At 40.8% G+C, this 13,380-nt stretch overlaps 1 protein-coding gene across 30 annotated transcripts in view; it reads right to left on the bottom strand.

Moving 5' to 3' along the window:
* Positions 1-13,380, bottom strand: part of tou (bromodomain adjacent to zinc finger domain 2B toutatis) — a 107,079-nt gene that overhangs the window by 69,740 nt on the left and 23,959 nt on the right. For 20 of the 30 annotated variants that reach the window (XM_088271099.1, XM_088271092.1, XM_088271097.1 and 17 more), the window contains exons 3-9: positions 12,089-12,213; positions 9,575-9,763; positions 8,421-8,645; positions 6,027-6,176; positions 3,845-4,038; positions 2,867-2,988; positions 820-913 (exon numbers count right to left, since the gene is read on the bottom strand). In XM_088271099.1, coding sequence (XP_088127225.1) covers positions 820-913; positions 2,867-2,988; positions 3,845-4,038; positions 6,027-6,176; positions 8,421-8,645; positions 9,575-9,763; positions 12,089-12,194 — 1,080 coding nt within the window. In that variant the 5' untranslated portion in view covers positions 12,195-12,213. The remainder of the gene's footprint in view (positions 1-819; positions 914-2,866; positions 2,989-3,844; positions 4,039-6,026; positions 6,177-8,420; positions 8,646-9,574; positions 9,764-12,088; positions 12,214-13,380) is intronic. The other 10 variants (XM_088271105.1, XM_088271116.1, XM_088271094.1 and 7 more) reach the window with 1 other exon arrangement.

The raw sequence follows: 13,380 nt of genomic DNA, 5'->3' as shown, positions 1-13,380 counted from the left end.
TGTCATAAATCAAAAAACGTTTTTAAAGTTTAAAAATATAATACAATGTATTAAAAATAAATACCAAGCCGCTTATTGAACTTTTTACTGTGCAACAGATCTTTTTAGGTAAAACCTGAAGGTTTTTTCTCCATTTGAAAAATATTTAGTATATTTAAAAAAATAATAAAATAATACCTTTTTTTCAAAATGCAAAAACAACACTTTCTGCCCTGTAGCGGGTAAATATTAAGTTAAAAATATGCCGCTTTTGCTGGGATTTAGTACATTTTTTGGGCATTCCGAAAACACGCACAACTGAAAATTGACAATTTTTGATTTATGACGTTCTTGAAAGGAGTGAGCGATATGTCAAACTTAATGTTTTAGATTCGCTGTGCCTCTCCAAAAAAGAGACTGAGCTCTTGTGCTTGGAGAGGGACTCACACTCAAGGTTTAATGTTTCTTTATAATTAACGATATAATAGTCTATTTTAAATTTTTTTTCTAAGATTTATATGTAATGGGCATTAATTTTTTTCTTAAGAATTTTTATATCTTCTATTTTAAATTTTTTTTATTTTTATATATTCTATTTTTATTAGTAAATTAATTTATACAGAAGAGAATTTGTACTATTTTTAACACAGTGGAACCCCGAAAATTCAAAATCCGGGGAAATGAGAAAAAGATATTGAAGGAAAACATTGGTAGGGCATTTGGAAATGGAATCTACGTTTCAGATGGTAATTGCTATGACGGTCCACCGTGGCTGGCATGCTCCCCTCCCCCTCCCCCTCCCCGTGTGGCAGGCAATAGTAATGAAATGTGATAGCGAACCTTTCTCACCTTAGGGCCCACGATGGACGAGGTGTACTTGATGATCTCCGTGTCCGGGGGCAGCCGCACCCCGCCCAGGATGGAGGCGCCGTCGCTGCAAAGCAACACACAAGCGTTATTACGCGCCACTTCGAGTCACTCGCCACTCGGAGCCACCTGCCACTAAGTCACATACCACTCGGGATCACTTGCCACACAAGTCACGTGCCACTCAGCGTGAAGTGTCACTCGGAATCACTTGCAACTTGAAGTCTTTTGTCACTTGGAGTCACTCGCGACTCTGAGTCACATGTCACTCGGAGTCGCTCGTCACTCCGAGTCACTTGCCACTCGCAATGCCGGTATGTGGCATATGGTCCGAGCAGTGTGGGACTAATCAATCTAACTAAACATGCTGCATAGAATAGGCTTAGAATGAATGGAATGCCACACCACTCTGTCTTTGGAAACATTCGTCAACTGTTGTAATAGAAGAGTGAAAAAAAAAGAGGTTGCATTTTAAATTGGTTGGTTGGAAGACATTGCTTCTTAGCAATAAACCCGCCAATGTACACATTTCTTTTCTGTACATGAGGTTTAAATAAATAAACATAACAATACCAATGATGAAAAAAAAATAAATTATAAAATAAAACACTTAAATAAAACATCTAAATTTAGTTTAAATTTAGACCTGAAGATGTAAGCTTAGCTTCCGAAACTAGTCATCATATAAATAAACTCAAGTGGTAAAAAAATAAGTGTTTTCTTTATAATTTCAACATGTTGCTCACTCCTTTCAAGAACGTCATAAATCAAAAATCGTCAATTTTCAGTTGTACATGTTTTCGGAATGCCTAGAAAATGTACTATATCCCAGCAAAAGAGGCATATTTTTAACTCAATATTTAATTGCTACAGGGCAGAAAGTGTTGTTTTTGCATTTTGAAGAAAATGTATTGTTTAATTATTTTTTTTTAAATAAACTATTTATTCTTCAAATGGAGAAAAAACCTTCAGGTTTTACCTAAAAAGATCTGTTGCACAGTAAAAAGTTCAATAAGTGACTTGATATTTATTTTTAAAAATGGAATAATATTTTAAACTTTAAAAACGTTCTCCTGAAAAATCAAGTTTTTTGATTTATGACGTTCTTGAAAGGAATGAGCGATGTCTTACCACAAAGTAAATGCCGAAGCAATAAATAAAATAAAAATTCAAATGAAAAACATCCGATATGGGACCTACGAGAAAAAAATCCGAGCCAAATGAGATTCCAAATTGGACCGGTAAGGGTAAATATCAACACAACTAGTTTCATGAACTACAAATGTTCTCAAGACAATATACAAACTGTAAGGGTGGAGGACTGACCGTAGCCGTTCGGTCGTAATGTAACACGTTGACAATGTATTCGTTTAGTCAGTACAGCGAGCTGAGCGCTCCATCCATAGTTTCGGATGATGGAGCGATGTTACGACGAAATGCTCCGTCAGTCTCCACCACAAGGTTTCATCCAATACAAAACAATACAAAAATACAAACTAGTACATATCTACAAAATGGCATAGTGAATCAGATAATTATGAATGATAGTGAAAAAGGTATATTTACTTATCCACATACCTCCCTTCCAACGCGGCACTGATAGCATTTAGAGGGACAAAAATATAGCCATATTAGTCTATGTGAAGAAAGAATACATGTTTAATATAAAAATATATGTAACACTTTAATATAACTCGATAAGTTGGTAGGGTGGCTGACAAAACAATATTTTGAGTGTGTCTAAATCATTTATTTATTGTAACTGCAGACAGTTAGAAGAATTCCATATTGAATTGTTGGGTAATATATCCAAAATAAAACAAGATTGGTTGGATTGAATTCTAGATTTTTTTATGTATATGTGAATGCGTGACGCTTTTCGTCTTCTTAGGACATTATCAAACACAACATACGTACCTGCCGGCAGTTAAAAGGTTAAGTAGAAAAATAAAGAACAAGCCTATTAAACTTATCGAGTGACGGGCAGACATAACTGGTTAAAAATTGATGTTGCGTTCACCTGAGGATGGTGTGAGGCAGGTTGGCCAGAGAGTCCAGGCCGACGTGGCGGTCCTTGTCCGACAGCCCCGAGGAGTTCATGGAGCCGAGCCCGAAGGGGTTGCCAAACAATGCTGAAGAGTTCTGGAAGGCAGACAAATAAATCACTCTTCAAAAACCAAGAACCTTCCTTACCCCAAATATCTATCAAATTAAGCATACTGCGGAGGAGGGTATTTGAATGACCCCATGTAATAATAACGCGGAGCTTGTGACAAACCACAAACTAAAGGTGGGGACTGACCGGAGCATTTCGTCGTAACATAACGTCGTAACATCGCTCGCGGCGAGCATCCGAAACTATGGATGGAGCGCTCGGCTCGCTGTACTGACTCTGAAATGCTCCGGTCAGTCTCCACCTTAACTTGTTACGATACAAGCATTCGTATAGTCATTACAGCATTCCGAGTGCTCCGTCCGAAATCGGATGCTCGCTGTAAATGTTACGTTACGACGAAATGTGGAGGTCAGTCCACACCTTTACATTTCAAGTGTTAATAACACAAACTATAAAGGAAGTGTCCGCCTCCATAGTGTAGTGGTTATCGCGCTAGGCTACCATGCTGGAGGTCCCGGGTTAGATTCCCAAGAGGGTCAAAACAAATATTAGAGATTTTTCAGTCTAATATTAATTTAATATGACCCTGGACTGGTACGTGAAGCGGAAGGCTGATCACCTTTCCTTCGTGTATTTAACAATCAAGATAACACTGCTTCTATACGATGCAGTGCCCTATGCACCATTGGGGTGCGGATAAGGGTTAGAAGAAGATAAAGGAAGTAAAAAGACTCTTGTTAAAGTTGTAGAAGAATCCCGCTTCGGAATACCCCCTCAGAGACATGGAACAGATGAATAACAGATGAATATGCCGGTAGCTCTTCCTACAGGCATAACCGTCGGCAGGTCGGTCCTGCATATAGCAACGGAGAATGGACCCACCTTGCCCTGCACGGCCTGCTGGTACGCCTGCGCCATGAGCAGGTCCCCGCGCATGGCGAGCTGGTCCTTGTCCTGCTTGGAGCTCCCCGAGAGCGAGGACGGGGACGGGGAGCCCCCCTTGCCGCCCGGAACGCCCGCCAGGTACGCCCCGCTGAGCGCCGACGCCTTGGCGGCCGCCGACGACGAGGACTTGCCTGCAGAGAGAACGCATCGTCACTAGTGGCCCTTAACCTTTCCATTACGGTGCTAAAAAACTTCCACGTTCGCCGGTGATATGTATTTTGTACACCATATCGTAGTCGTGCAGGAGAAAGTGACCAAGTGCATTTGTTTACAAAAACGTGATTATGAACTATTTGATACTGCCCTGAAAAAACCCAAAACGATTTCAAACCTTGATATTATAATATGTATATAAAACTAACAAGGGCCTTACAAGGGCCCAGAGCAGCCGTGTACTAAGCTTTGAGAATAGGTGTTTGCGGAGAATCTAAGGCGTGCGGTGGTTTGACTTTGTGAGGAATGAAGAGATAAGGCGTAGGACGCAGCAAATCTTGGTCACAACTGTCGTCAAGAAAAGGCGATTCAGTTGGCTCGGCCATGTACTCCGCATGCCTCCTGAGAGCCTTAATCAAGCTTGCCTCTTTTACAAGGCATCAGGTTCGCGCCGCCCAGGACGACCACTGCTGACAATTCGTCGGCAGTTCTCGTCAGAACTTCGGGACGCGGATCTGACTTGGGAGGATGCAAGGGAGCTGGCAGCCGACAGAAAAGCCTGGAGACAGTTTGTGGACTCCATATGCTCCATCTAGGGAGCGTATATAGTAATAATAATAATAATAATAAAACTAACTAACTAACTAACCATCACGCCGCTTCCCTGCAGGGGTAGGCAGAGTGAATAGAACGCCACACCACTCTGTCTTTGCAAACATTCTTCGCCTCTTTCACGTTCACGCATCTCCTCATACATACACGCCGATTATTACGACTCCTAACCTGACCACTTTCAAGTATTTGGCATACCTGATCGTGCCATGTTTATAATATATTGACTTGTTAAAAATGACTAACTGCATTGATGTTTATTTTGTTGCCAAGCAAAAGTGACTTAAATGGCCCTCCTGAACATTTTACGTTTTGTCAGTTGGTCACTTTCTCCTGTACAACTACGATACGAAAATGTGATTTAAAAACGGGATAAATGTTAATATCCCTTAATGTTGCTTTTACTGACCATAGTTGAAGTTAAAAATAAAAATGTAACAATTTTATAATGTTAGCTCTGGTAAATTACCTAAAAAAGAGGGAAAAAAAATGCATCCCAGGTACCGGCCATAGCTAGCGTAGCGACACAACCACCCTGAACGACGACTTGTGCTAACTGTGTAACTAAAAAACTAACTAACTAACTAACCATCACGCCGCTTCTCCGCAGGGGTAGGCAGAGAGAATAGAGCGCCACACCACTATGTCCTTGCAAACATTCTTCGCCTCTTCCACGTTCATGCATCTCCTCATACATACCCGCCGATTGTTACTACTCCTAACCTGACCACTTTCAAGTATTTGGCATACCTGATCGTGCCATGTTTTTCTCGGTCTTGCTCTGCTTCTTTTCCCACTAACATTCGCCTCATAAATTTGTTTTACTGTTCTTTCGTCACTCATTCGTTCCACATGTCCAAACCATCTCAACACACCTTTCTTAACTAACTAAAATGAAATTGGCGGAAACAGTACGAACACTCTGTCTTTGCAAACATTCTTTGCCTCTTCTACATTCATGCATCTCCTCATACATACCCGACGATTATTACGACTCCTGACCCGGCCGCTTTCAAGTATTCGACATACCTGATTGTGCCAAGTTTTCCTCGGTCGTCCTCTGCTTCTTTTTCCGACTACCTTCGCCTCATAAATTTGTTTAACCGTTCTTTCTTCACTCGTACGTTCCACGTGTCCAAACCATCTCAACACACCTCTCTTAATTTTATCGATAATGCTTATCTCAGCCTTACATTCTTTCCTTATTTCATCGTTCGAACATCTATCAAACATCGTTTTGCCACACATTCGTCTGAGGGATCGCACTTGGTCCTAGGTAGCATTAGTAAATACACATCACCGGGAGGGGAAGGTTGAATAGCAGGCTGTCGATCCTAAAGACAGGGTGACTTACGCGAGTGCTTGACGGACGAGGAGGGCTGCGGGGAGGCGCTGGGCAGCGGGGGCGCCCGCGGGGGCAGGGACATGCCGCCCAGCCCCGCGGGCATGCCCATGCTGGAGGACATGCTGGGCGACGAGGTCTTGGGCATGCCGTACGAGGACCCTGCAATCACATAGAATGATTTATACACTACAAAAAAGGGTTTACTACATTTTGAGCGTGTCCAAATACTTGTTCGCAAAATCTGGATCATCTCCAATTACAGGAGTTATTTTCATATATTATTTTGTGACATCTCATTAAAGATGATGAAGAATAAGAATTTTTCTCATGTGTGTGATTATAATCCGGGATTCGGAACGAATGCTGTCAATAAATTAACTGGTCAAATTATAAGCTTAAATAATAAAACTGAAAATGATATTTTCTGGCGTTTCTCATGTATGTGATTATAATCCAGGATTCGGACCTCACATACCATTATAAGAATTTCTGCTTAGTAAAAAACTTCTTTACATCTCACCAATAGATGTCTCTAGTGAAGTTCTAGTGATTCGAGAACAAGGTTTCTAAATTGGTTCATATATATATAGAAATTCCAAGAATTTGAATAGTGTGGTTGTCAATAATGGGTAGAATTGGTGAATGTTACACGTGTGTAAAGTGATCACTTAAACCAGCCTACGACGGTCGTCAGCCCCGTAAATGCCCAGACTTCCATATTCTTCTTCATCTTTGATGAGATGTCAAAAAATAATATGAAAAAGGGTTTAAATACAGAGGAACCCGGATTTAACTTTGTAATTATTTTGCCAATTTTGTAATTATTTCGGTCCCGGTATATTTAATACCAAATAATTCTTCAAACCCGATGGTGCATAGGGCACTGCATCATATAAACGCAGTGTTATCTTGATTGTTAACACATGAAGGAAAGGTGATCAGCCCTCCGCACCAGGTACAAGTCCGGGGTGATATTGAATAAATATTAAAGTGAAAAGATCAAAATCGCTTATATTTATTGGCCCCTGGGAATCGAACCCGGGGCCTTCAAAACGGTAGCCGAGCGTACTGACCACTACGGAGGTGGACAGATATAAATTGAAATTTATTTTTTTTTTTTTATAGAATAAAGAAATATTTGTGTTTTTATTATTTACACAAATATTTCAATTTCATACTATTCCTGTGAGCCTGAGCGGCTCATTATTAGAAATAGGTATCAAATTGTGGTAGAGTGGGTTCCAACCGAGAAACTCTGACTTAGGAGTCCTTTTTTTTTTTTAATTACCTAACGTCCAAGTGACTCTGAAATCTAGCTACGGCTTATGCAACACCGTTTATCATGTCCCTACTCAGGCTTCAACTTTATAAGTTTCATAGCCTATGCCTAATTGTTAGTGGATTTACTCTTTATGTTTAAAGTTACTATAATTTCATGTAATTCATGAGTGAAAATTCTAGGCAAAAACACTCGCGACACTAACCACGGGACCACAACCCGACCCAATATAAAATAGCGCTACATAAATTATTTCTTTTATCACAACTGTCGTCAAGAAAAGGCGATTCAGTTGGCTTGACCATGTACTCCGCATGCCTCCCGAGAGCCGCCATCAAGCTTGCCCCTTTTACAAGGCATCAGGTTCCCGACCACTGCTGACAATTCATCAGCAGTTTTCATCTGAACTTCGGGACGCAGGCCTGATTTGGGAGGATACAAGGGAGCTGGTGGCCGACAGAACAGCCTAGAGACAGTTTGTGGGCTCCACACGCTCCACATAGGGAGCGAATATGTAATTATTATTTATTGAAAAAGAGTTACATTGAAAGCTGTCCCACCGCATTCCAGGATCTGATAGGGAAGCATCTAGGCTTCCTGACAGACCTTCAGAGTAGATGGAGTCAAAAGAAAAATTATAAAAATAATTTTAAAATATATTCTTAAAAAGTTAGAAACTCAGAAATAAGAAAAATCTGCAATGTTGAAGATGTTGTGCGATGGGGAAGAGAAAGAAGACGTTTCTGGAGAAATCATGCGGGAAGAGCGAGTTGGGATGGAGTGGTGAGGATAGTAGCGGACAGCAGCATAAGCGGGATCAGACCCCCAGGAAGACCACCTAAACGATGAGGGATAGCTGGTCTTCCACTTCCCAGGAGCGGACCCGAGAATGACAGGACCTAGTCCTAAAAGAAAAGGAAGGAGAAGAAGATTCTTAAAAAAAAAAAATGGCCATGCAGAGACGTGTGACCTCTTCGGCAGTATTTTTGCTTGAAAGTTAAGTGATGCAATACGAGACAATAGATCATATGGGGGCATTCACTCATACCTCGCCCTTGGGCTATATATTGTAAGCTGAGGTTCGGGGTTGTGCGATACAAGACAGTAGATATGGGGGCACTCACTCATGGCCTTGTCCTTGTCCTTGGTCTGCGCGCGGTGCGGGTGGCGGTGCTGCGCGGCGGCGGGGCGCCCGCGCGCGGAGCCCTGGCGCTGCTGCGCGGCCGCCAGCCCCGCCGCCAGGCTGTACGGGTCCCCGCCGGGCGGGAAGCCCCCGAGCCCCGAGGCCTGCAGCCGCGCCAGGTAGTCCTGCGCGGCCAGCTGCGAGGCCATCGACCACCACGCCGCGCCTGGAAACAAACAATCACATCTGCGGTTACATGAGGCAAACGACAACGATTCACCAACCCAACTGGGAGGCGGACAAGCGCATCCTCAGTTATATGAGACAAACAATAATTCATCAGCCCCACTGGAAGATAGACAAGCACATCTTCGGTTACATGTCATTTGACAACGATTCACCAACCCAACTGGGAGGCAGACAAGCGCATCCTTAGTTATATGAGACAAACAACAATTCATCAGCCCCACTGGAAGATAGACAAAAACATCTTCGATTACATGAGGCAAACGACAATTCATCAGCCCCACTGGGCAACAGACAAGCGCATCTTCGGTTACATGAGGCAAATGACAATTCATCAGCCCCACTGGGAGACAGACAAACACATCTTTAATTACACAAGACAAACAACAACGATTCATTAACCCAACTGGGCGACAGACAAATACGCATCTTCTTTATTGTTTCGGCATTCACTTTGCAGTAAGACATTATCAAATTGTAAATAAAGACACTTGTTTATTACCACTTGAGTTCTCGGGTGACCTTAGTTCGCGAGTGACTAGTTCTCGAATGACTTTTGTTCACGGGCGACCTTAGTTCACGAGTGACTTTAGTTCCTAAGTGACTAGTTCTCGGATGACTTTAGTTTACAGGTATCTTAAGTTCTAGTAAACATTAGTTCTTGGGTGACCTTAGTTCTCAGATGACTTTAGTACTCAAGACTCTATAGTTGTAACGACTGACTTAGTTCTAGGGTGACTTGAGTTCTTGAGTAACTTTAGTTCGCAAGTGACTTAAGTTCTCATGTACTATAGTTCTCAGGTGACTTTAGTTCTCTTGCACTATAGTTCTCATGTACCGTAGTTCTCAGGTGACTTTAGTTCTCATGCACTACAGTTCTCGGGTAACTCTAGTTGGGGATATACTCACTGGCGGCGGGATGCAGGCCCAGGCTGGCTGCCTGGCTCGCGGCCACCGAGAGTGTGGAGGTGGGCGGGTAGCGGCCGCCGCCCGCGCCGCCGCCGCCGCCGCCCGCGCCCGCGCCGCCCAGCAGCGGGAAGCCCGACGCGCCGCCGTACGCGCCGCCCAGCAGCGCGCTCGGGTCCCGGCTCCAGTACGCTACAAGGGAAACAGACTCGTTCAACCAAATGTTCATATTTCACCCGACCAAGGACAGAGTAGTGGCTTGTTTATGTTCATATTATTTATTTACTTATTTATTGAACGTCTAATGCCTTTAACATAATACATATATACAGTATCAAATATAAAAATACACTAATAGAGAGACAAAAAGTCTTAAACATAAAATAATAATAAAATAACAAATAGTAAGCACTGGTAGATACACGTCTCCTTCACACACTATCAGCGAGCAGTGGGAGAAAGTGAAACACAACGTTTAAATTTATCCATTATAACATGAAGAAATGCTGAGAAAGTACAGACTTCAAGGTGAATAACAATATATTAAATAAATCTATACTTTCAAAAGCATTGGCTAACATGTGAAGCCGCAAAATCGGAGAGAACATGGCATAAAAATACTGGGAATACAGATTTTTGCCTAGTACCTCTTGGACGCACACTAAGTTTTATTTGATTCAGGAAATCAGGACTGTCCAAAAAATTGTTAAGAATTTTATATAACACGACCAAATCGGTAATTTCCCTTCTATTACTGAGATTTATTATTATCTAATCTTATTATTACAATTTTAATCTAACTCAACAATGGGTATATTTAGTTGTAAAATGAATGTATCTAAGGAAGTTGTGTTGCACTCTCTCTCTATAATGAGGAGACCAGACTTCATCTTCTTCTTTTAGGACTAGGTCCTGTCATTCTCGGGTCGCTCCTGGGAGGTGGAAGACCAGCTATCCTTCCATCGTTTAGGTGGTCTTCCTGGGGGTCTGATCCCGCTTATGCTGCTATCCGCTGCCACCCTCACCACTTGCTTGCTTGCTTGAACTTGCTCTTCTCACACGATCTCTCCAGAAACGTCTTCTTTCTCTTCCCCAGAGAGAGAGAGACCAGACTGTGTATTATAATTAGTTGTAAAACAAAGTTTAACGATTCTCGGTGATTTCTTGTTGTGATTTGAGAGTTGGCCAATTGACGGGACGGTCGATCCTTCGATCACCTCTCACGCTACTTTATAATATTCTTCACAACCGCTATGCACCTAAATATCTGGCTGAAAACTTTATATACCTCTCAGATCATGGTCTATCACTTGGTTCTTCCCAACAAAGGACACTTTCCATTCCTCGCCATAACACATCATTCTTCAGTAATTCCTTCTCTGTCCAAGATTACAGATTAGCATTGGGTGTTGCGGTTACTTGTGATTAGTATACTGAGGGTCTACCAGAATATATTTACGGTCGGGGTCGATGAACAAAACCGCCTGACCGTAAGCTTACCTGGGGCTTATATTTTTGATAGTCATCAAAAACACAACACAATACAGTATTACATTCTAAGACATTTTCATTAATTTTAATACATTTTGTATATTATACGGGTGGAGACTGACTGGAGCCATTTTGTCATAATGTAACACGCAAGGATGCGAGCATTCCTATAGTCAGTACAGCGAGCCGAGAGTGAGGTTACAACGATACGTTACGACATGCTCCAGTCAGTCTCCACCTTAAGGAGAATTATAAGGAGTTTTTATTATTAATTAAAACCCTTATCCGCACCCCAATGGTGCATAGGGCACTGTGTCATATAAACGCAGTGTTATCTTGATCGTTTACACATGAAGGAAAGGTGATCAGCCCTCCGCTTCAGGTACCAGTCCATGGTAATATTGAATAAATATAACAGTGAAAAAATCGCTGATATTTATTTTACCCCCCTTGGGAATCGAACCCGGGACCTCCAGAACGGTAGCCGAGCGCGCTGACCATTACACTACGGAGGCGGACATTTTCATTATAAGAAGAGTGATACATTTTAATACATTTCAAATTTTGATTTACAGTACCGTAGAACGGGGTTACTTGAACTTTGACGTGTTACTTGAGCCCAGTACAAAAAAAAATAGATCTGTATTTGGTCTACAATAATGAACGTATCGACATGATTCATTGTTTCCCTGACAGGTGACACTTATTATCACGATAGGTTCATTATTGTAGACCACATACAGATTTAAATCTCTTTTTTGTACTGGGCTCAAGTAACACATCAAAGTCCGCTCTACAGTATTCATAATAAGTAATCGGCTGTCCAAACATAAAAACATTCAGTTTTTCGCAGATACTTTGTGGCACATTTTATAAACTTTATAAAATAAAACAACTTTGTTTCAACCACTTTTCATTGGTGCACTTTTTCCAACCGGTTTTGACAAGAACCTTATCAGGTCCCTTACTGTGTTTTAAGTTTGGACAGCCGCAATAGGCAATGGGTATTGGGTGATGGATACTGACCCCCGAAGAGAGACGCGGCGTCCAGGAGGGACGAGGCGTCGCTGCCCTTGGACTCCCGGCCCCCGTTGTCCCCGCCTCCGCCAGCGTCACCATTCTCTTTTTCCATTCTGGCTCTTCAGGCAAATCTGGAATCCCAACAAAAAACAATCATTATAATTATTTTTTTTTTTTTTTTTTTTTTTCATTAAATATATTTACATTTTTATTTTTAACACAATACATTTGAATCATTTATACATATGGAGAACTTTTATATTTCGATTCGCTGTGTCTCTCCATAAAAGAGACTGTGCTCTTGTGCTTGGAGAGGGACTTACACTCGTGGTTTAATGTTATATAATAAAAGATATAATAGTTTTTTTTTGTATATTTTTTCAAGATTTAAATGTATAGAGCTTTAATTTTTTCTTAAGTATTTTTATATTATCTATTTTTTTATTTCTTTAGGGAGTTTGTTGAAATGTTTGATTGCCAAATATTTCAAGTTTTGCTGAAATTGCTTGGTGTTGCATTTTGGAGTAGAAAAATCGTTTGAATAAATAATATATTACCATTTTTTTTTAAATCTCTGAATGTTTTTTAATATAATAATTGCACGTTTAACCTCAGCTATAAAACTATAGCGCATGTTGGTCTTCGGGTCGACCAAAAATCGCTTGTGTTAGACATTTTGTGTAGTTTTGGGTGTGTGAATGGTGCAATGGTGGTGAAGGGTAGTATTGTTTGCATGCTGTGTTAGTGATTGTCCTGACGAAGAGACGGGTACGTCTCGAAACCGGTAGACATAAAAATCTCGGTGAGTGGTTATATACTAATTTTAATAACATTTTTTGTAAAAAAAATTAGTTTTTTTAATAGTTTTATAACATAAATGTGGAATTGTTTAATTGGCTTTTTTTTAACGTAACTATTTTTTGATAACATAATGTAATGTTTATTATTGTTAATGTAACTATTGTTTATTTTATCATTTTTTTATATGTAAGCTGTACAATTAATTACAAAAATAAATAAAATAAAATAAATAAATAAATAATTTATATATTGTTTCGGCATTCACTTTGTGGTAAGACATGATGAAATTGGTGTGGTAAAAGTGGCGTGGTAAAAAATAAGTGTTTTTATAAGAAAATAACATTTTGAGTGTGTCCGAATACTTGTTCACAAATCTGGATTTTCTCCAATTACAGGAGTTAATTTTCATGTTACTTTTTGACATCACATCAAAGATGAAGAAGAATATGGAAGTCTGGGCATTTACGGGGCTGACGACCGTCATAGGCTGATTTAAG

Source organism: Brachycentrus maculatus, unplaced genomic scaffold (assembly GCF_059751285.1).
Source record: "Brachycentrus maculatus isolate JH-2025_06_01 unplaced genomic scaffold, ASM5975128v1 h1tg000420l, whole genome shotgun sequence".
Taxonomy (NCBI): domain Eukaryota; kingdom Metazoa; phylum Arthropoda; class Insecta; order Trichoptera; family Brachycentridae; genus Brachycentrus; species Brachycentrus maculatus.
Note: the sequence above shows the minus strand (reverse complement) of the source record. Positions and strands in the feature narration are given on the sequence as shown.